This window comes from Sus scrofa, chromosome 2 (assembly GCF_054392235.1).
Source record: "Sus scrofa isolate SSC_HxYL_T2T_F1_AM1 chromosome 2, Sscrofa_HxYL_maternal_Yorkshire_Landrace_v2.0, whole genome shotgun sequence".
NCBI classification, from domain to species: Eukaryota; Metazoa; Chordata; class Mammalia; order Artiodactyla; family Suidae; genus Sus; species Sus scrofa.
Genome location: NC_139384.1, coordinates 137,395,459 through 137,418,568, shown reverse-complemented (window position 1 = coordinate 137,418,568; position 23,110 = coordinate 137,395,459). Strand labels below are relative to the sequence as shown.

At 36.5% G+C, this 23,110-nt stretch overlaps 1 protein-coding gene and 1 long non-coding RNA gene across 7 annotated transcripts in view; both read left to right on the top strand.

Moving 5' to 3' along the window:
- CEP120 (centrosomal protein 120) overlaps window positions 1-23,110 on the top strand; it is an 89,686-nt gene that overhangs the window by 33,638 nt on the left and 32,938 nt on the right. For all 6 annotated transcript variants that reach the window (XM_005661594.4, XM_003123877.5, XM_013995057.3 and 3 more), the window contains 6 exons: window positions 4-178; window positions 3,372-3,521; window positions 4,703-4,885; window positions 6,658-6,754; window positions 6,857-7,009; window positions 8,091-8,180. In XM_005661594.4, the coding sequence (XP_005661651.1) occupies window positions 4-178; window positions 3,372-3,521; window positions 4,703-4,885; window positions 6,658-6,754; window positions 6,857-7,009; window positions 8,091-8,180 (848 nt within the window). The remainder of the gene's footprint in view (window positions 1-3; window positions 179-3,371; window positions 3,522-4,702; window positions 4,886-6,657; window positions 6,755-6,856; window positions 7,010-8,090; window positions 8,181-23,110) is intronic.
- On the top strand, window positions 15,348-19,968 carry LOC146405715 (uncharacterized). The gene is made up of 2 exons (XR_014838673.1): window positions 15,348-17,374; window positions 17,678-19,968. It is a non-coding gene; the product is annotated as an uncharacterized LOC146405715 (long non-coding RNA).

Below are 23,110 nucleotides of genomic sequence, written 5' to 3'. Positions count from 1 at the left end.
TAGCTATCAGTTCTGTACCGGCTTCACAGGCCCAGCCAGTAACTACACCTATGGCTTCAGAAACAGCTTCAGGACAGAAGATTGCTGTTCCTGCAACATCACATCATTTTTGCTTTTCAATAGACTTAAGGAGTATCCATGATTTGGAAGTTGGTTTTCCAATCAACTGTATATTAAGGTGTGATTTGATTTTGTTTCAAAGTATTATTTTCTGAGGAGAAATGCCACCAAAGAAGTTGTAATAACATTTGTCAAATTAAATCAGTGGCCCAAAGGGGGTAAGGCTATGTTCCATTGACTTTAAACTGGGTGGCATTGGTGATATGAGAGATGACAGTCTTGCCTATTCTAATAATTGTAGGCATTTAAAATAATTTGTTAGTGGTCCTATTTAAAATGCACTGACTCTTGAACTTAAAATGTGTTGTTTCTGGAAAAGGTGCCATAGGTTAAACTAATGGAAGTATAGTCTCTGATATTTCTCTAAAACTGTGTAATAATGGGGGGTTGTATTCCTAATATCTACCTTTTAAACTGTGACTCTAGATACCATACCTAATGAACTATGTGTCCACATCGTTCAGTTTAATTAAAATATGTATTTCAGTCAGTTACATGGCTTTACACAATTTACATTTAATTATTGTATTAAATGTAATACACTAATGTGTTTTAGTTTGGAGTATTTAGCTTCTCATAAATTACTTTGTAACGGACATTAGCGTTTGTAATAAAGTTACTGGTCTTTATGTGATTAAAATGAAAATCTCTGTATCATCTTCAATTGCCATTTCCAGGAATGTAGGCAACTACTCGTTGTTTGCTGCTATGATTTGAGGCATATCTGTCTTTCAGATGTGCCAGTCAGCTCCTACTTGTATCTGAATTTTCTTTGCTTCCTTGTCAAGTTGTTTCCAAAATCATCTGAGCTTTGGCGTGAATAATGGATAGAATCAGAGGGACCTGCACAGAGCATGATGGTGAAGTCATAGCATGGAAGGCTTTCACAGCTGAAGTTCTACATTTTATCTCATGTTAGAGGCTGAGAATCATTACTGAAGTGTTGTTTTTATTTAAAAATTGAAGGCCAGACATAGCTCTTCTTACAGGGTTTAGATAACATAGCACTATTCCTTTTTCTATTCTGCTGCTACTAGAGAAATTGATCTTAGGATACTTAGAGCTGATGCTGACCAGAAGCACAGGGATGATCTAAAATTGGATGGCCTTGAATAAGCCCATTTAGAAAGAACTAACACTAGTTTTTGTGTTTCCATCTTGCTGTAGGGCCACTTGTTTAGTCATTAAATGCCTACATTATGCCAACAATTTGCCAGGTATTAGGGGTACATGGGCCATGTAATAAAGGAGCTCAACCTAGTGAAGAAGGAGATTCAAAAATGCATCTCAGGTATAATTTATATGTAAAGCGAAATTCCTCAGTTTAAGGTCAACAATTCCGAGTTTTGACAAATATATTCAGTTGTATAACTCCCACCCACCAAGGTCATCATGTAGCAATCTCCATCACCTGAAAATGTTCCCTTGGCACCCTTTGCAGTCAGTCACCTCCTCTCATTTTTACTCCCTGACAGTCAGTGCTGTGCTGTCTCTACAATGTGTGTTTTCTAGAATTTCGTGTAAATAGAAACAAATGGTACACCAAAACAAAACAAAAGAAAACAAATGTCAATATGTGAGGCTACTATTTCACTTGACAAAGAAAGGGAAAAGAATATTTATCCCAAAAAATAGTTCCTTTTTTTTTCTAATTGTACTAAACCTAAAACCTATTTTTTAAACAATATTTTATTTATATTTGTACAACGATCAGCCCAACCCAATTTTACAGCATTTCCATCCCAACCCCTGCCAGAGAAATAGTTCTGATGCACTTAATACTCTCTATGGAAATCACTTGATAAAAAGGATGACTGCTTCTGTCTTTGAGGCATTTTAAAGCATTTTTTTAAGTTGGGCATTTAACTTGATGTTTGATCAATTTTATATTATCCTGCTCTGCATTGGTATGAAATTGTGGTTGGCAGTTATCCAATGGAATTGGTGAGACAAACACTGACATTTGAAAAAATTTAATGAGTTTGCTTCTTTTCTTTTTTTAGTCACTGCTTGTGTAGTAGGGGGATAAGTTTCTAGTGGATGAACTCTCTGAGATGACCTAAATTTAGTGTATGTAATTATGTAGGAATTGAGTTGTATGCACAGGGTTCTTCTTACAGGAAAAGTAGTTTTCAGTAGTAGAGTTTATATTTCTAGTTTTCTTTATGAATAACAAAATATAAGATGAAATTTAAGCATTACTATATCGTTATATTTGGCTTTAAATACAAAATAAGTTCAGCAGTAGTTAAGCATTCTTCTATTTAATCTGGTGTGGCATTTATGATGAAAGTTAGAAGTTTTATGTCACTCTTTGATTCATCTGTAGTATATTCGAGCTGCCTCATTTTTGATTCTCAGTTCAAAAACAAAATATGAATGAATGCTTTTGGGGTTGACTAAGATTTTTTAGCCCATAAAAACTCAGGACAGAGGAGTTCCCTTGTGGTGCAGTGGGTTAAGTATCTGGCATTGCCATAGCTGTAGCACAGCCTGCAACTGCAGTGCAGGTTCAATCCTTGGCCTGGGGAATCTTGCATGCTCTGGGTGAGGCCAAAAAAAAAAATCAGGATAGGACTTCCTTTGTGGCTCAGCAGGTTAAAGATCCTGCATTGTCACTGCTGTGGCATGGGTTCGATCCATGGTCTGGGAACTTCCACATGCCGCAGGTGCAACCAAAAAAAAAAAAAGTCAGGACATTACTATATAAAGGAAACAAGGTTTAGAAATTAAATTCAGCAAGCATTTCTTGATAATTTACTGTATGACAAAAACTTGTTCTTAGGAGTGCAAAGATGAAAAAAATAGGACCCGTGCCTTCAAGGAACTCCGACTAAACATGTGGCAGCTCTGTCTTAGTTTAGTGGAGACATTTTCGTTTCTAAATCTTTCTCTTATTTGGAATATATCAAAGTCACTATCTCTTCCTAACATGGTGTCATTGCTTTCATAATATCAGAATTCTCCTAATTCTCCAGAGAATCATTGGAAGATGACTTGTAAAACAACTTTGTAAACTCTTGCTATCCAAATATGCATTTTCTCTATAATTTCTGTAATTTTTATATCAATACTGAAAATACTTGTATAATTTTAAAGTTGGTGACAGGAGTAAAACTATAATGTATTTGTGCCCTTTGTCTCTTTTAAGAATTCTGTTTGCTCATAATATTCATATTATACTTTTTTTTAAAAATGGACTATTAAACCTTATCTGCAAACTGTAAGATTTTGTTTTTTTGAAATTCTAGGTACTCATATCCTTTCTTTGGAAGTGCAGCTCCTATTATGACTAATCCACCTGTAGAAGTTCGGAAAAACATGGAAGTTTTTCTTCCCCAATCTTACTGTGCATTTGATTTTGCAACAATGCCTCATCAGCTGCAGGATACCTTCTTGAGGTAATGGATGCATGATATGTATATTATTTTCTCAAATCAGCTCTTGAAGATTTGTATCTTACTAACAGGGGAGTTTTTTTACGGCTTGGCGGGTTAAGGATCTAGCGTTGTCATTGCAGCGGCTTGGGTCACTTGGCCCTGGAACTTCTGTATGCCATGGGCACAGCCAAAAAAAAAACAAAAACAAAAACAAAACCCCAACAAACAAAAAAACTAAGAGGAATTTCTATATATTTAATCCACAACAGTTTATTATGTATTTGAGACTGTAGAAACAAACTATTAATGTCTATGATACTTGTGCTTTCACTATAAAGTTTTATATGGATATGAAGGCTCTTTTTAGGTTTTCGTATCTTGTTTGCCTGTGTTTGGATATTAGAACTTGCTTAAAATAATATATGAGTAATGGAGGAACTTTGAAAAGTAGCCTTGCTTTTTCCTAGTATAATAGGTGAAGATAAATATGAACTGTTTTTATTACTGATTCTCTTAATGACCATAATACATCATATGCTTTTTTTTTTTTTTGTCTTTTGTTGTTGTTGTTGCTATTTCTTGGGCCGCTCCCACGGCATGGAGGTTCCCAGCCTCGGGGTTGAATCAGAGCTGTAGCCACCGGCCTACGCCAGAGCCACAGCAACGCGGGATCCGAGCCGCGTCTGCAACCTATACTACAGCTCACGGCAATGCCGGATCGTTAACCCACTGAGCAAGGGCAGGGACTGAACCCGCAACCTCATGGTTCCTAGTCGGATTCGTTAACCACTGCGCCACGACGGGAACTCCCATCATATGCTTTTTATGTTTTTTTCATCTGTATAAAATGGAGGTATTCATCCAGCTATCTGAAATGGATTTGTGGAGAAAAATGAGATCTGTGAAATGTCTTTTTACTTTCTCAGAGTATCACGACTCAGAAAGAATTTTAAGAGAAAGAATGAAGAGTAAACATCATGTAACCATTTGTGGGAATAGTAGTGTTTGAAGTGTTTTCTTCATTGCATAGAAAGAGGTGTAAAAAATGTAGTAGTGTTTTCTGTTTGTTACCGTGGAATTGAGCCTTTACATTCCAGATAACAAAAACATCTTTGGCTTATTAAATGAATTTAGAAATTTCAGTATAAGAAGCCTTAGTTCAGAGTTCATAGGTATGAACACATGTTTCTCTTTTTCCTTAGGATTCCATTGCTGGTTGAATTATGGCACAAGGATAAAATGAGTAAAGATTTATTACTGGGAATTGCCAGAATCCAACTTTCTAACATCTTGTCTTCAGAAAAAACTCGCTTTTTAGGTTCTAATGGTGAACAGTGTTGGAGACAAACGTACAGTGAATGCGTGCCTATTATAGCAGCACAAGGGTAATGTATTTCCTATAATTGGTCTTAGCTTTGCTTTTTATTCTGATTAGCTACTTTATCCTTTCTTGTCATTTTGTTTCTGATCTTTCTTCTCTGACCTGTGGGAGCTATATCCCAGTTTGGTCCTTAGCTTTCTGATACCTACTAAACACTCACAGAGTGTTTATTTATTCAGAGTGTTGAGGAAGTATTTCTCTTCCCTCTCTTTGGCCTGACAGTTTTAAGTTCAGGGTTGGATTTTTTTTTTTAATTTAATAATTCAAGGGCAAATTTATAATGTAATTATAAGGTTATAAAGTGAGGCTTTTTTTTTTTTCCTTGAAAAATATTTTAACTTTTGCCTCCTATCTCAAGTTTGAGAATGTTGCAACTGTTTGGCACCTGAAAAAAATAAGTGTATTTTTTGCTCTGGAATTCATTGCCAACAGTGAAAAAACTTGATTTCATGTATTTTAGACAAAATAATATATTTGTTGAATGATCTTTTTATATTTAATAATACAAATTTAAATTTAATTTTATATTTCACTCACCTTAAAGTATAGTAAGAATGCAAAAGAATATCTGGCCCAGTACACAGCTGAGATCTAAAATTCTTACTGAAATTTCTTCCCTTCCTCTTCCTCATTCATAGCCACCTCCAGAGAGTGAAGGGTTTAGTAAAGCCTTTTATTCACTTGGAGATCTGGGAACAGGTTTTTAGAGAATCCGTTATTCTGGTTAACTGAAAATTCTTTTTAAAATCAACATTCTTTTCTGTCATCATAAGTAGAATATAATTATTATTTGTTGAGGTTATTTTAATGAGGTTTGCTGTGAATATTAACTTTTGTTGCCCTGCTTTGTGCACAGAAGTTTTAAGAGGTTTATTAAGTGAAAATTTCAGAGATGATAGGGCTTAATTTTACTTTATATATTTCTTGAGAAATCTGAGATTAGAAGAAAATGTGGAAGTTGATTAAGAGTTCAGATTGTGTGGAATTCATTCATTCAAGTTTGGTTTAGACAAAGCCATGTGTTTTTGTTGCCAAAATGTTATTTTCCTCTAACATTTTGTCTTTTTATTTAATGAAAAATGGTAAATGCTGTTGTGTGATACAAGGGTATTCATTATTACTAAAATTGTATAAAATCATGCTGTTTCTAGGAATTAGTCCTGAAACAGTGCTCTTAGCCATAAAAAATTTATGAATGAGTGTGTTCCTCCCAAGAAAAGTAGAAAGAGTTCAGAATAATTTATGTATATGGTAGAGGAATTACTAAGTTTTTAAAATTTTAATCTGTAAACTCATTAGTATGTTTCATAGGCATTAAAAATTACATTTTTGAATTTGCCATTAAACAGGAGAAAATCCTCCTGTGTAAATGGGAAGAAAGGCCAAAACTATGATTTTTAACGTTCATGAGTACCTGTGTGTGTGTGTGTATGTAAAAAAGAGAGGAAGGAAATTAAATTTTAGAAGTAATTACTTGTGGGCAGTGAGATTTAAAATCTCTCTTTTATACTTTTCAGTTTTTAAAAATAATCTATACCTGTTACAGGTCATTTTGTAATACATATATAGGTGTGTACTTTTAATATGGTGTTTGTGATGAAATAAAATCAAGTATGTAGAAGATCTTGAAATCTATAGAAGCTGTTACACTTTGAGCAGCAAATGTCAGGTGCAAGAAATGTTACCAACTCAATGATCTAGAATTGGGGAAATAAAAGGGAAAATAATACAAGAGTGTTTCCATCAGTTTTAAGATATTTCTGATTTCATTTTTAGGTCAAATAACAGGATAATAGATCTTTCTTACACAGTGACTCTAGAAGATTATGGACTAGTAAAAATGCGTGAGATTTTTGTCTCTGATTCATCTCAGGTATTTCATTGAATGTTATGAAATTATTCTTTAAAGTGGACCTAATGTGTTTATGTGTATGAGTATGTTTGTTTCAATATGCTTTTTTCATTTGTATCTTAGGGATTATCTGCTGTACATCAAAAGCCATCTTCTCTCCCTCCAGCACCTTGTCCTTCAGAAATCCAGACAGAGCCTCGTGAAACCTTAGAATACAAAGCAGCACTTGAGCTGGAAATGTGGAAGGAGATGCAAGAAGACATTTTTGAAAATCAGGTTACTTTTTAAATATTAGTTTAAAACTATTTTTATCTATTTAGTATAATTATCCTTCTCCACAGTAGACTTTTCGCTCTCTGTTTCATGGGGAGCCTATCTAATCTTTGAAATTCAAGAATGCTCTACTCTTAAAAAATAAATTGAATTCCAGTTGTGGCTTAGTGGGTTAAGAACCCAACACATTGTCCAGGAGGATGTAGGTTTGAACCCTGGCCTTGCTCAGTGGGTTAAGGATCCAGCATTGCCACAAGCTGTGATGTAGGTCTCAGGAGTGGCTCAGATGCAGTGTTGCTATGGCTGCGGCATAGGCTTGCAGTTTCAGCTCTGATTTGGCCCCTTGCATATGCTGCAGATGTGGCCCTAAAAAAAAAAAAAAAAAAAAAAAAAAGACGGGAGGGGAAATTGAGAATAAAAATTACTCAAATGTGACAGCAAAAGCCACTCAGAGGGATTCCTCTAAACTTTCTGCATGAATCTTAGAATTCAGAGGTTAAGAACTTGTTTTCGGAGTTCCCGTCATGGTGCAGTGGTTAACAAATCCGACTAGGAACCATGAGGTTGCCGGTTCGGTCCCTGCCCTTGCTCAGTGGGTTAACCATCCGGCATTGCCGTGAGCTGTGGTGTAGGTTGCAGACGCAGCTTGGCTTGGATCCCGCGTTGCTGTGGCTCTGGCGTAGGCCGGAGGCTACAGGTCCAATTAGACCCCTAGCCTGGGAACCTCCATATGCCGCAGGAGCAGCCCAAGAAATAGCAAAAAGACCAAAAAAAAAAAAAAAAGAACTTGTTTTCTTTGCATTTCAGACCCCTCATTTAGGTTACCCTTCTGGAAACTGGGATCATCAGTTGTTAAATAAGAGAGGTGGAAAGTAGTTTAACATTAATTAGCTTTATACTGTCCTGAATTATACTCATATGGGTATTACTTGCTTCAGGCATCTCTGTTTTGTTTTAAATAAAATAGCATGCCTGAAAGAAATATATCTGTTATCATTATTAATTATCTAACTGAAAACAACTGACTTGTTTATTTTAAATATTTAGGGTTTCTTTTTTAACTTAATTTTTCTTACTTTTGTAGCTAAAGCAGAAAGAACTGGCTCACATGCAAGCTCTTGCAGAGGAATGGAAGAAAAGGGACCGAGAGAGAGAATCACTAGTAAAGAAAAAGGTAATAGCTTCTAGAAAATAGAAGGAGAAAAGGAAGAATATTAATGATAATATCTGCTATATGCATTAATGAAAATCTCTGGAAGGAATAATTAATAATGTTTCTATATTGGCTTGATAAAGTGGATGGATGGGTCAGGGCTTAGGAGGGAAGGGGTTTTTACTGTAAGGTGTTTTGTACTCTTTGGTTTTTAAACCCTGCAGATGTGTTAGCTGTTCAAAAAGTGAATAAATAGAAAAACTGAATACTCGAGAAAAATCTTCTAAGTAGAAAAATAGAATATTTAAGTATATATAAATATTACATTATAATTTATAAGTACATAAAACCACCAAAAACTTTTAAGGATTAAGTCGTAAATTAAATTACATCTTTAAAAATGATAACATGAGATCGTCTGATCTTACTCCAGAAAACAAAAATTAAATATTTATTACCATTCAAGTACTAAGTAAAAAATCTAAAAAATAAAAAAATTAGGCTTGTCTCAAATTTTCCAAATTTAAGTCTTTAAATAGTGGTCAATGAAATATTTATAAGTGGGACAGGATAAGCAATGGGAAGGTGGTATCTTATACCAGACCAAGAGACAGGCCATGGTGTGGACTAGAAAATTCTTTGAAGTTATTTCAGGTCTCTGTCTTTAGGCCATTTACATCTAATGTAATTATTGACACACTTGTGTTTAAATCTACTATCTTGCTTTCAGTTTTCAATTTGTCATGAACAGTCTTTGTTTCTTTTTTTCTCCGTTTTCCTACTCTTTCAGTCATTGAAAAATTTTTTTATGATTGTATTTTATTTCTACAGTTGCCCTATTAGCAGTATCTCTGTTGTTTTTGTTTTTTTGGTTTTTTTTTGGATGAAGCATGTGTTGTTTTTTTTTTTTTTCCATTTTTTTTTTTATTACTCAAATGAATTTATCACATCTGTAGTTGTATAATGATCATAACAATCTGATTTCACAGGATTTCCATCCCACAGCCCAGGCACATCCCCCCACCCCCCAAACAGTCTCCTCCGGAGACCATAAGTTTTTCAGTGATTGTGAGTCAGCATCTATTCTGCAAAGAAGTTCAGTCTGTCCTTTTTTCAGATTCCACATGTCAGTGAAAGCATTTGATGTTGGTGTCTCACTCTATGGCTTACTTCACTTAGCATGATAGTTTCTAGGTCCATCCATGTTGCTAAAAATGCTGGTATTTCGTTCTTTTTAATGGCTGAGTAACATTCCATTGTGTTTATGTACATCTTCTGGATCCACTCCTCTGTCGATGGACATTTAGGTTGTTTCCATGTCTTGGCTATCATAAATAGTGCTGCAGTGAACACTGGAGTACATGTGTGTTTGCGAGTTGTGGTTTTCTCTGGATAGATGCCCAGGAGTAGAATTGCTGGATCAAATGGTAGTTCTATGTTTAGTTTTCTGAGGAATCTCCATACTGCTTTCCTCAGTGGTTGCACCAATTTACATTCCCACCAACAGTGTACTAGTGTTCCTTTTTCTCCACACCCTCTCCAGCACTTATTGTTTGTAGACTTTTGGATGATGGCCATTCTGGCTGGTGTAAGGTGGTACCTCAGAGTGGTTTTGATTTGCATCTCTCTAATAATGAGTGACGTTGAATATCTTTTCATGTGTTTCTTGGCCATCTGAATTGTCTGTTTAGATCTTCTGCCCATTTTTTGATAGGCTTGTTTGTTTTTTTTGGTATGGACTTGCAGAAGTTGTTTATAAATTTTGGAGATGAATCCCTTATCAGTCGATTCACTTGCAAAGATTTTCTCCCATTCTGTGGGTTGTCTTTTCACTTTGTTTAGGGTTTCCTTTGCTGTGCAGAAACTTTGAAGTTTGAGTAGGTCCCATTTGTTTATTTTTCTTTTTATTGTCAATACTCTGAGAGTTGGATCTGAGAAGATGCTGTCGTTTATGTCAGAGAGTGTTTGGCCTATGTTTTCCTCTAGGAGTTTGATAGTGTCTGGTCTTATATCTAGGTCTTTAATACATTTGGAGTTTATTTTTGTGTATGGTGTTAGGGAGTGTTCTAATTTCATTCTTTTCCATGTGCCTGTCCAGTTTTCCCAGCACCACTTATTGAACAAGCTGTCCTTTCTCCATTGTATATCCTTGCTTCCTTTGTCATAGATTAGTTGGCTGTAGGTGCATGGGTTTAATTCTGGGCTTTCTACCCTGTTCCACTGATGTATAGTTCTGTCTTTGTGCCAGTACCATGCAGTTTTGATGACTGTTGCTTTGTAGTATAGTCTCAAGTCTGGGAGCCTGATTCCTCCAGCTCCGTTTTTCTTTTTCAGGATGTCTTTGGCTATTCTGGGTCTTTTGTGCTTCCAAACAAACTTTAAAATATTTTGTTTGCGTTCTTTGAAAAATGTCCTTGGTAATTTGATAAGGATTGCATTGAATCTGTAGATTGCCTTAGGTAGTATAGTCATTTTGATAATATTAACTCTTCCAATCCACGAGCATGGCATATCTTTCCATCTGTTTGTGTCATCTTTGATTTCTTTCATCAGTGGCTTGTAGTTTTCAGAGTATAGGTCTTTTGTTTCTTTAGGTAGGTTTACTCCTAGGTATTTTATTCTTTCGGATGCGATGGTGAGCGGGATTGTTTCCCTAATTTCCTTTTCTGCTTTTTCATTGTTAGAATATAGAAATGCTGTCGATTTCTGTATATTGATATTGTATCCTGCGACTTTGCCAAATTCGTGGATGAGCTCTAACAGTTTTCTGGTAAAGTCTTTAGGATTCTCTAGGTATAGTGTCATGTCATCTGCTAAGAGTGATAGTTTTACTCCTTCCTTTCCAATTTGGATTCCTTTTATTTCTTTTACTTCTCTGATTGCTGTGGCTAGGACTTCCAGGACTATGTTGAAGAGTAGTGGTGAGAGCAGACATCCTTGTCTTCTTGCTGATCTCAGAGGGAATTCTTTCAGCTTTTCACCATTGAGAATGATGTTCGCAGTGGGTTTGTCATATATGGCCTTTATCATGTTGAGGTAGGTTCCCGTTATGCCCCCTTTCTGAAGGGTTTTTATCAGAAATGGGTGTTGGATTTTGTCAAAAGCTTTTTCTGTGTCTATTGAGAGGATCATATGGTTTTTATTCTTCAGTTTGTTAATGTGGTGTATCACACTGATGGATTTGCGGATATTGAAGAACCCTTGCATCTCTGGGATAAATCCCACTTGTTCATGATGTACAGTCCTTTTAATGTATTGTTGGATGTGGTTTGCTAATATTTTGTTGAGGATTTTTGCATTGATGTTCATCAGTGAAATTGGCCTATAGTTTTCTTTTTTTATGGTATCTTTGTCTGGTTTTGGTACCAGGGTGATGGTGGCCTCATAGAATGAGTTTGGGAGTATCCCTTCCTCTGCAATTTTTTGAAATAGTTTCAGAAGTATAGGTGTTAGCTCTTCTCTAAATGTTTGATAGAATTCGCCTGTGAAGCCATCTGGTCCTGGACTTTTGTTTGTTGGAGGTTTTTTAATCCCAGTTTCAATTTCAGTTCTTGTGATGGGTCTATTCATCTTTTCTATTTCATCTTGGTTTAGTCTTGGAAGATTGTACTTTTCTACGAATTTGTCCATTTCTTCTAGGTTTTCCGTTTTATTGGCATATAGTTGCATATAGTAGTCTCTTAGGATCCTTTGTATTTCTGTGACGTCCGTTGTTACTTCTCCTTTTTCATTTCTAATTTTATTGATTTGAGTCCTCTCTCTTTTTTGCTTGATAAGTCTGGCTAGGGGTTTATCAATTTTGTTGATCTTTTCAAAGTACCAGCTTTTTGTTTCATTGATCTTTTCTATGGTTTTCTTTGTTTCCATTTCATTGATTTCTGCTCTGATCTTTATGATTTCTTTCCTTCTACTAACTAGGTCTTGTCTGTTCTTCTCTCTCGAGCTGCTTTAGATGTAATGTTAACTTGTTTATTTGGGCTTTTTCTTGTTTCCTGAGGTGGGCTTGTATTGCTATAAACTTAACTCTTAGAAGGGCTTTTGCTGCATCCCATAGGTTTTGGAGTGTCGGATCTTCGTTGTAATTTGCTGCTAGGTATTTTTTAATTTCCTCTTTGATTTCTTCAGTGATCCATTGGTTGTTTAGTAGCATGTTGTTGAGTCTCCACGTGTTTGTGTTTTTTGCAGTTTTTTTCTTGTTGTTGATTTCCAGTCGTATAGCGTTGTGGTTGGAAAAGATGCTTGATATGATTTCAATTTTCTTAAAATTACTGAGGTTGGCTTTGTAGCCCAGGGTGTGATCAGTCTTAGATAATGTTCCATGTGCACTTGAGAGGAATGTGTATTCTGTTGCTTTTGGATGAAATGTCCTATAAATATCTATTAAGTCCATCTGGTTTAATGCTTCATTCAGGGCCTGTGTTTCCTTATTGATTTTCTGTCTGGTTGATCTGTCCATTGCTGTAAGTGGGGTGTTAAAATCTCCCACTATGATTGTGTTATTGTTGATTTCTCCTTTTAAGGTTGTTAGCAGTTGCCTTATATATTGTGGTGAACCTGTGTTGGGTGTGTAGATATTTAAAATTATTATATCATCTTCTTGGATTGATCCTTTGATCATTATGTAATGTCCTTCTTTGTCCCTTAAAATATTCTTCATTTTAAAGTCTATTTTGTCTGATATGAGTATTGCTACTCCAGCTTTCTTTTGATCCCCGTTTGCATGAAATATTTTCTTCCATCTTCTCACTTTCAATTTGTATGTGTCCCTAGAAGTGAAGTGGGTCTCTTGAAGACAGCGTATATATGGGTCTTGTTTTTGTATCCATTCAGCCAGTCTACGTCTTTTGGCTGGGGCGTTTAGTCCATTCACATTTAAGGTAATTATTGATATGTATGTTCTTACTGCCATTTTATTAATTGCTTTGGATTTGTTTTTGCTGCTTTTTTTCCTTTCCTTCTTCTCTTGTTCTTTTCTGCCTATAGAAGTTCCTTTAGTATTTGTTGTAAGGCTGGTTTTGTGTTGCTGAATTCTCTCAGCTTTTGCTTATCTGTGAAGGTTTTGATTTCTCCTTCAAATCTGAATGAGAGCCTTGCTGGGTAGAGTAATCTTGGTTGGAGGTTTTTTCCTTTCATCACCTTGAGTATATCATGCCACTCCCTTCTGGCCTGCAGAGGTTCTGCTGAAAAATCTGCCGATAGCCTTATCAGGGTTCCCTTGTATGTTATTTGTTTCTTTTCCCTAGCTGCTTTCAAGATTTTCTCTTCGTCTTTAATTTTGGTCAGTTTGATTAGTATGTGTCTTGGGGTGTTCCTCCTTGGGTTTATTTTGTATGGTACTCGTTGTGCTTCCTGGATTTGAGTGAGTGATTCCTTCCCCATGTTAGGGAAGTTTTTGGCTGTTATCTCTTGGAATATTTTTTCTGTCTCCTTCTCTCTCTCTTGTCCTTCTGGCACCCCTGTAATACGGATGTTGGTGCATTTCACGTTGTCCCAGAGTTCCCTGAGACTCTCTTCATTTGTTTTCAATCTTTTTTCTCTTTTCTGTTCTGCATCCGTAATTTCCACTAATCTGTCCTCCACCTTGCTTATTTGTTCTTCTGCCTCCTGTATTCTGCTGTTAGCTGCTTCTAGTGAATTTTTTACTTCAGTTATTGTATTTTGCATATCTTCTTGTTTAAGTTTTATATCTTGTATCTCTTTGGTCAGTGTTTCCTGTAAGTTATCCGTCTTTGCCTCCAGTTTATTTCCAATGTCTTGCATCATCTTCAGCATCAACAGTCTAAAGTCTTTTTCCTGGAGGCTGAGAATCTCCTCATGGCTTAGCTGTTTTTCTGGGGTTTTTCCTTTCTCCTTCATCTGAGTTATAGTCCTCTGTCTTTTCATTTTTATAGGTTTTTGGTGTGGTGACCTTCTTATAGATAATAGAGTTGTAACTCTCTTACTTCTGATGTCTACCCCCCTGTGGCTGAAGTCAGTATGGGGGCTTGGTGTAGGCTTCCTGATGGGAGGTTCTGATGCCTGCCCCCTGGTAGGAGGAGCCGATTCTAATCCCTCTGGTGGTTGGGGCTTAGTCTCTGGATGGGATTAGAGGCAGCTGTGTGCCTGAGGGGTCTTTAGGTCGCATGTTTACTGAGGGGTGGGGCTGTGATCCCACCTGGGTTGTTGTTTGCTCTGGGGCTTCTCAGCCACTGGCTGATGGATGGGGCCAGATTTTCCCAACGTGGCCACCTCCAGAGAAAGGCAACTGCTGAATATTCCCGAGAACTTTGCTTTCAATGTCCTTCCCTCACAACAAGCCACGTTCACCCCTGTTTTCCCAGGATGTCCTCCAAGAACTGTGGACAGGTTTGACCCAGATTCCCCTGGAGACATTGCTTTGCCCTGGGACTCAGTGCACGTGAACGTCTGTGTGTGCCTTTTAAGAATGGGGTATCCGTTTCCCCCAGTCCCGTGGAGCTCTTGTGCACAAGCCCACTGGCCTTCAATGCCAGATGCTCCGGGGCTCTTTCTCCCTGGGCCAGATCCCCACACGTGAGAGTTTGATGTGTGGCTCAGAACTCTCACTCCTATAGGTGAGTCTCTATGAACCAGTTTTCAGTCTGTGGAGCTTCCCACCCAGGGGGTATGGGGTTGTTTATATCGCAAAATCGCCCCTCCTACCTCTTGATGTGGCCTCCTCTTTTTCATCTGAGGTAGGGTATCTTTTTTAAGGTTTCCGGTCCATTTTGGTGAAGAGTGCTCAGTCTTTAGTTGTGAATTTTGTTGTTTTTAGGAGAGAAGTTGAGCTCCAGTCCTTCTATTCTGCCATCTTAATCCCGTCCCCTCTTTTGTTTTATTTTTGGTTAGTGGTTGCTCTAGGGCATACAATATGCATCTTTAACTTAGCACAATATACCCTCAAATGATATGACACTTCATATATAGTATGAGAACTTTACAACAGCATATATCCATTTCCTCACTTGTATTCTATGTGTTCTCATCATGTATTTTGTTTCTGCGTATATTGCAAACCCTGCAATAGATTATTTTTTCTTTAATCAGTTACTTTTTAAAGAAGTTAAACTTTGAGGCAATAATGTCTTTTATATTAGCCATATAATTAACATTTCTTGTAGTATGAGTCTGCTGGCAATAAATGCTGTCAAGTTTTATTGGAGAAAGTCTTTATTTTGCCTCCATTAAAACTTTTTTTTTTTTTTTTTTTTTAACTGGGTATAGGTTTCTGGGTAGATAGCTTTTCTTTTGTATTGTCCTGATAGAATATTTGCTGTCATTGTTAACTTTGGTCTTCTATGTGTAATGGGTCTCTTTGTTCCTCTGACTGCTTTTCAGATTTTTTTTATCAGTGTTTTTAGCAGTATGATTATGTGGGCTTTGTGGTGTTGTGTGTACATATGTACACTTGTTCATCCTGTTTGGATTCTTTGAACTTCTTTGATTATAGGTGTGTTTGTTTTTAAAAAAATAATTTTCATCAAGTTTGGAACAATTGGGATTTTTATTTCTCAAATATTTTTCCTGTGTCTCTTTCATTCTTAGTTTCCAGTTTACCTATATGTTAGCCTGCTTGATATTGTCCCATAGATAATTTGATTATTTTTAAGTCTTTTTTTCTTTTCAGTGTTGCATTTTGGATATTTTTCTATTGCTTTGACTTAATGTTCACTGATCTTTTCTTTTGAAGGGTCTAATTTGCCATTAATCCCTTTTAGCATAATTTTTCATTTCATATGCTCTATTTTTCATATCTAAAAGTTGCATTTAACATATTCAACTTTTCATTATGTTCATGTTTTTCTTTACATTCTTGAGTATCTGGAATATATTTATAATAGATTATCTGTTAATTCTACCGTCTGTATCATTTTGAGGTCTGTTTCTATTGATTTTTTTTTCTCTTGGTGATAGATTATATTGTTATACTTCTTCATACACCTGGTAGTTTTTTAATGGATGCCTGAAATTAAAGTTACACTATTGGTTGCTGGATTTTGTTGTATTCCTTTAAAGGGTGTTGGATTTTGTTCTGGTACTCACTTAAATTCTTTGGGATGTGTTTGGTCCTTTGAAGTTGTGTTAGGATGATTCCAGAGCATTTTTAGCATTAGGGTATATAGCAGTGTCATCTTTTTTTTTTTTTTTTTTTTTTAAATAGTGTTTTTTTCTTTTTTTCTTTTTCTTTTTTAATTTTTTTGTCTTTTTTGTTGTTGTTGTTGTTGTTGCTATTTCTTGGGCCGAACCTGCAGCATATGGAGGTTCTCAGGCTAGGGGTCTAATCGGAGCCATAGCCACCAGCCTATGCCAGAGCCACAGCAACGCGGGATCCGAGCCGCGTCTGCAACCTACACCACAGCTCACGGCAACACCGGATCGTTAACCCACTGAGCAAGGGCAGGGACCGAACCCGCAACCTCATGGTTCCCAGTCGGATTCGTTAACCACTGTGCCACAACGGGAACTCCAGCAGTGTCATCTTGAGGATGCTACCTGATGCCTAGTGTATGACAAGATCTTTCCATTTGGTGGTAGGAAAGTAAAATACTCTCAAAACTGTTTGAGCCCTGGGACTTACTGAGCCTATTGATTTCCAATAGTAATTTTCCCAGCCTCATGATGTTTCACCTCAGGTCTGTATTCAGCCTCAGGTTTGAGGGGATTACTTTGCATGTCTCTGGTGGTCACTCTCTATGCATCTCCCTCCTCTCCTAATGTGTTTTAGTTGCCACAACTTCTCCAGTCTGGTCTTTTTCTCAACTAAGGAAGATTGATAGGCTGTGTTTGGGTTTTCCTTCTCTGATAGTCTGGAAATTGCCTTCAGGCAGTGAGCTAAAGTTATCATAGAACTTGCTTTGTCTCCTATCTCCCAGGGATCATAGACCTGTGCAGCCTACTGCCCAATGTGCAAAAACAGTTGTTTCATTGGTGTTACACAGTTTGTGGTTGTAATTATAGAAGGGAGTAGTTGGTCTTTATGGGTAGAAGCAGAAAGTCTCCAGACCTTGACTTGGTTTAACTTAATTTTCAATCATTGAAAATTTGAAAGACCAGTGGGCTTAAAAAAAAAAAAAAAACCAACAAAAAACCAGAAACAAAAACCTAAGGGAAGAAAAAGAAAAGACTACATCAAAGTTTCTGTTTTAAGAAATGTTCAAATAACCAAATAACTAAAAGCCCTTACACATATTTAAACATTACACTAGTTTTATTTGAAAGTGACTTTTATTTATTTATTTATTTATTTTTTGTTTGTTTGTTTTTGGTCTTTTTGCTATTTCTCTGGGCCGCTCCCACGGCATATGGAGGTTCCCAGGCTAGGGGTTGAATCGGAGCTGTAACCGCCAGCCTATGCCAGAGCCACAGCAACGCGGGATCCAAGCCGTGTCTGCAACCTACACCACAGCTCACGGCAACGCCGGATCATTAACCCACTGAGCAAGGGCAGGGACCGAACCCGCAACCTCATGGTTCCTAGTCGGATTCGTTAACCACTGCGCCACGACGGGAACGCCTGAAAGTGACTTTTATATTAAGTAGTCTTTATAGTTTTCAACTGTAGTATCATGAATCTGAGTCTGAGTAAGCTGAAAAATATTTAAATTTTTTGAATTTTTCATTTTTAAGACAAGTTAATCTTTTAGCCATTTTTTAAAATGCAGTTAAGTTCTCCAGTGTTGATGTTTTGTAAAATTCAAATCGTGTTAAATTTTGAAAAACCAAAATTTATCAGAATTGTGATAAACCCAACTTGTGACATAGTTGAACTTTCTATTGCAAAAGGGAAAAAATGAGTAATTCTTGATAGTTATCTTGGTAATAATGATCTTTTCAGTTGAATTTTAGTTGGTTTCCAAGTATTCAACTTCTGCCACCATTTCAGCTCAAATTGATGAGCTCTTCACTAGTTAATAATTACTCCAATCAGAAGTATTGAAATTAGAAATATGATGCCTGTCTATAAGTGGCTGACCTGTTTATCTAAGTTGGTCATGTTGAAAAGGTAGATTGTAGTTTTCCATTTTCTTTTAACCTAAGTACATTTCAAGAGTAACAACTCATTTATTTTAATGTGTCCTATCTTGAAAGAATATTGTGAAGTAGGATGTGCTAAAATGTGATCAGGTTTTAAAATTTTTATAAGACACTGTAAAATTGAGTCGCTGGAGAGAAAAAAGGAAAGCCGTTTTTCCTTAATAAGATGGAGTCTTTTGAAGCTGAGTGTTTTGAGAATCTTATACTGATATTTCTATGCCCATGATATATGAACCTTTTTTATTAGCTGAAGTTTTAAAAAACAGTATGTAACTTCTTCAGTACTTTGAAAGTTTACCTGAAGGAGTCTTTGAAATGTTAGTGGAACATTTACAATTAATTTATTTTTATTTCTGTTATTCTGCACAATGTAATGATCTAATAGTAAATGAGCGTTTGTTTACTTATTAGGAAAGCTATTCTTACTTCCAAAAAGATAACGAGCTAGTACCCCATCAATTCAAGATGAGATGGTGAACTACGTAACAACACAAATATTTTAGTGTTGTATTTGTAATAGTAAATGAGTATTTTATGCATTTGAGCTGTACCTAAAGATAAGTCACTGTGGAAAATTGGGTTTTTATTTGGTTTTTAAATCTTTCGTGTGTGTGTGTGTGTGTGTGTGTGTGTGTGTGTGTGTGTGTGTGTGTGTGTTTGAGAGAGAGAGATCTTTTGAGACCATATAAGAAGAATTATTCTGTTACCTGAAAAATAATGGATTATTTTTGTGGAAGGTTTTTTTCTGTTTCATAAAATAGTTCAGTAATTCATCTTTTTCAGTTGTTATAAACTTTTTCACTTATACAGAAACTATCCCAAATAAATGAAGCCTTAGTTAACCTTGAAGAAGATAATGTAGTTTCTGGGGTAAACTGAGATATTTGCAACCTACCAAATCTTTATTTCCAGAACCCAGGGTATTGGTAATTTTTTTCTCCTTTTACCATTTAACCTTTCCAATCATCTTGTTGAACAGATGATCATGCTAAATCCAGTGATTGTTAACTAATGAATTTTTCTTAAACTAAGTTATAATTACATTTACAACATTCCAGTCCTCTTCTGCCCTCTGAATGGCTGAGATAATGTTTGTTTTGTCTTCCTTATGACTTCTCATAAGATAGCCAGAGATAGCTATCACATACCCACAGAGAAGGATGACATCAGTTCTGCATAAGGGAGCATGAGGAAGTGTTTCACAGATAAGATCATGCTTCCACTTTGACGAAAATTAGTAGATACTGCCAATGGGACTCGAAGACATTTTAAATAGAGAATTTTGAAATAGGCTTTACATTAAGAAATTTGTATGTAGCTTGGTGTGGGAAGAAGGGAGGAAAGGGTGTACCTCAAGAAATAAGGTGGGAGAGGCCTTTGGAATGTAAATGCTCTTGTATTCCATTTGAGGGGTAGAGACTTGCTCCTGTAGACTTTCTCAGCCAGAGTTTTCTGAGAGAATTTAGCCTTAATGCCCAAAGGTAGCCCTTGTTGGTAATGGATTAACTTTTCTCCTGTGCATCTATGATGGTAGAGTTGTGTACCATTCTAGGAGAATGTAGAAAAAAAAATCATCTAAATTGCTTTATGTGTTCTGTGGCTCAGCTGATAAACCCTGTTTGGTAAAGATAGAAATCTGAGAATTTTTGTTCATAAAGATTTTTATTTAAGGGGATGTGGAGATCACGTTTTCATTTTGGAACAATCATTCTGATGGAAGTATAGTGGATGGCATAGTGGAATGTGGAACTCAAGTCGGGAAGTCCAGGAAAATAAATATAGAAGAAAATGAAAGCTAAAAACAGCAGTGATGAGATGATGGAGAAAAAAAGGAGGAATGGATGTTAAAGCATTGAAATTAAGGATGGTTCAGATCTCAAACCTTAAGGCATCCTCAGTAGTACCCTGCAGTCCTATTGCATTCCCTAATCAATTTATTCTCTCACTCTCCCAAAAAATTTCACACTGGTTTTCTTAAACAACCCTCTCTCATCCTCACCCAATTTGATCTCTACCTTTCTAAAACACTTCCTCTACTTGAATTTCTCTACTCATCCTACTAGTCTACTGACCTCACTGGTCTCGCCTTCCTAATTTTCATGGTAGATCCTTCTCTTTATCTCAACTTCTATGGGCTTTATTGGCTTGCTCCAAGGTGCAGTCCTTGAATCTCCTTTCCCTTTTAATACTCACTCCTGGGGTGATCTCTGCCACTTTCATACCATTATATATGTTATATACACTATGCACGTTATATATATACAAATATATAATGTTTGTTTATTTCCATCCTCAGCCTCTTCCCTGACTCTACATTTGGCTATTTGGCTGCCTACACTATATTGCTAAATGGCTGTCTTTAATATGCATCTCAAATTTAACCTGTCTAAAAACACTCTGTATCTCCATCCTATGTAAATTTTTTTCCTGTTGATTCTTTTAGTAAATGGATATACCTTTTACTTAGTTGTTCAGACTGTAAGCCAAGTCATCCTTGATTCTCTTTCATTCTACATCTAGTTTATTAGTAAATCCTCTTGACTCCACTTTCAGACTGTATCCTGGCAATGAAGAATTTCCAACCACCTCCATTGCTACTTTTCTAAACAATCAGGATTTCTTTCCTAGACTACCACATTTACTTTTTTTTTTTTTTTTTTTTTTTTTTTTTGCCATACCCAAGGCATGCAGAAATTCCTGGGCCAGGGATTGAGCCTGAGTCACAGCAGTGACAACACCCTATCCTTAACCACTAGGACACCAGGGAACTCTTAATTTGGTATTCTTTACCCCTATAATGTATATCCATCTTAGCTAGGAGTGGAAGATTATATACTCCTTTGCTTAAAACTCATCATACTCCTCATCACATTTAGAATAAAACTCAAAGTTCTTACCAGGAGCTGCAAGGCTTTATGTGATCTGTCCCCTAGCTTCCTCTCTGACCTCATCTTTGGTCAGCCTCCTGTTCACACAATCTGTTCTAACCACCCTGGCCTCTTTGTTTTTCCTCAGACATGATAAGCCACCTCCCTCAGGATCTATAGAGTGCTGTTCTTTGAGAGATATTTTCTGGTCTGCTTGGTAATCTGCATGAGGCCTTCTCTGACCACTGTATCCAAAATAGTGTCCTCTTCCTCTTCCCCCAGGCACTAGCTCCTCATTCTGGTTTATTTTCTTCATAGCATTTATCTACTGTTGTATTACATATCCATTTCTTTGTTTATAGTTTGTTTTTCCTTGGAATATAGGTTCCACCTGACCTAGTTTTTCCCGGTATCCTCTGGTATTCAATAAATATTTGTTTCAGATTTTATATAGTTTGAGTTTGAGATTTTGGGGGAATATTGGCATGTTCAGCAGGTTTGGGATATATAGGTCTGAAACTCTGGATGGAGGTTTGACTTTGAAGCATAAATTTGGGAATTCTTCATATATGTGTTGTTACGTAGATAAACTTACCCAAGGAGGTCATGTCTTTTGAGAGGAGAAGACATCGTGAGACAGACCTCTGGGAACGCAGATATTTGGGTTGCCTGAGGAAGAACATGTGGTTTGAATATTCCCGCATCATCCTGTTTTCCTGTCTTTGTCTTTACATGTGGCACTCAGAATTTGACACATTGATGTTAGTAATTTTGGTTAAGGATTTAAAGGGTGAACCAAAAGTTGGTGGTAGAGTTAACAGCATTAATAAATAATCTTGGTTGGTTAAAAGAATTAATAAATAATCATGTTGGGCCTAAATCATCAAAATAAAGTTTAACAAGGACAAATGTCCAGTTCTGTCGTGAGAGTGAAACGCTGACTTGGACAATGGGTATAGTTATTCTAGATCTAAAAACAAAAATATTGAGGATTTTCTTTGACATAACAAACAGTGTGACTAAGATCCTCAGACAGAAAATGCAGTTTTAGACAAAGTTAGTAGACATGTGTTGACCTAGTCTTTGACAGTGTGCATTCTTTGGTCTCTGACTAGTGACATCACATCTGGGTACCATATTTTTAAAAGAACTTAGTGTAGAATATAGACTCCAAATTCAATCCAAGATACTAGAGGATGTGGAAACCATAACATGTGACTAATAGTTGAAGCTTGTGTTTATCTTGAAAAAAAAAGACTAGGAGAATATATGATGGCCACTACTAGACTCAAATATGTGAAGATACTTTTTTTTTTTTCCTATTTCCCAAGTGGGTAGAAACAGGATTAAATGTTAGACTTTCAAGGAGCATCAAATCAGGGCTTTAGTGGCAGTAGTATGGAGAAAATCATGTTGAGGCTTGGGACCTGGAGACTAAATGGTGAGAAAGACCAGAAATGTGGTTCAGAAAATCTTGGTAAGTATGATCAGTCTGAACTGAAAGCTAGAGAACCACAAGAGTCCTATATTTCCTGAGTAGGCCAAGCACATTGATCTCATCCTTGATGGGACTCACATTCTTTAAGACAGAGCAGAACTTTAGGCCTATAGAAATTTGGGTACTAGACTAGGGGCCCAAGCAGGAGCTCTAGCTTCAGAAGTATTGAAGCACTGAGTTATTTGAACTGTGGTAAAGGGCCATATCTGAACAAAAGGAGAACTGACTTGAAACTGACTAGCTGGCCTATCACCAGGGTTAGTTCCAGTGAAAGAGCATAAATGACTAAGAGGGCTTCAAAGGAATACTGGAGTAGTGAACAAGGCAGATTTTTTAAGAAGCTAGTTTTTCATAAACACAAGATTTTAGTAGCAGTCTAACCAATCACCCAGCGGGAGAAAGACTTCCTCAGGAGACTGAGTATTGCTAGAGATAATCTAAGCAGAAATTAGTTTGGCTTCCTTCCTTAGAATATAGTAGAAAGAATTTCTGCCTTGACTTGGATGTAATTCATGATTTACCTCTTCTCATATCCTCTGTTTCAGTAAAATAAT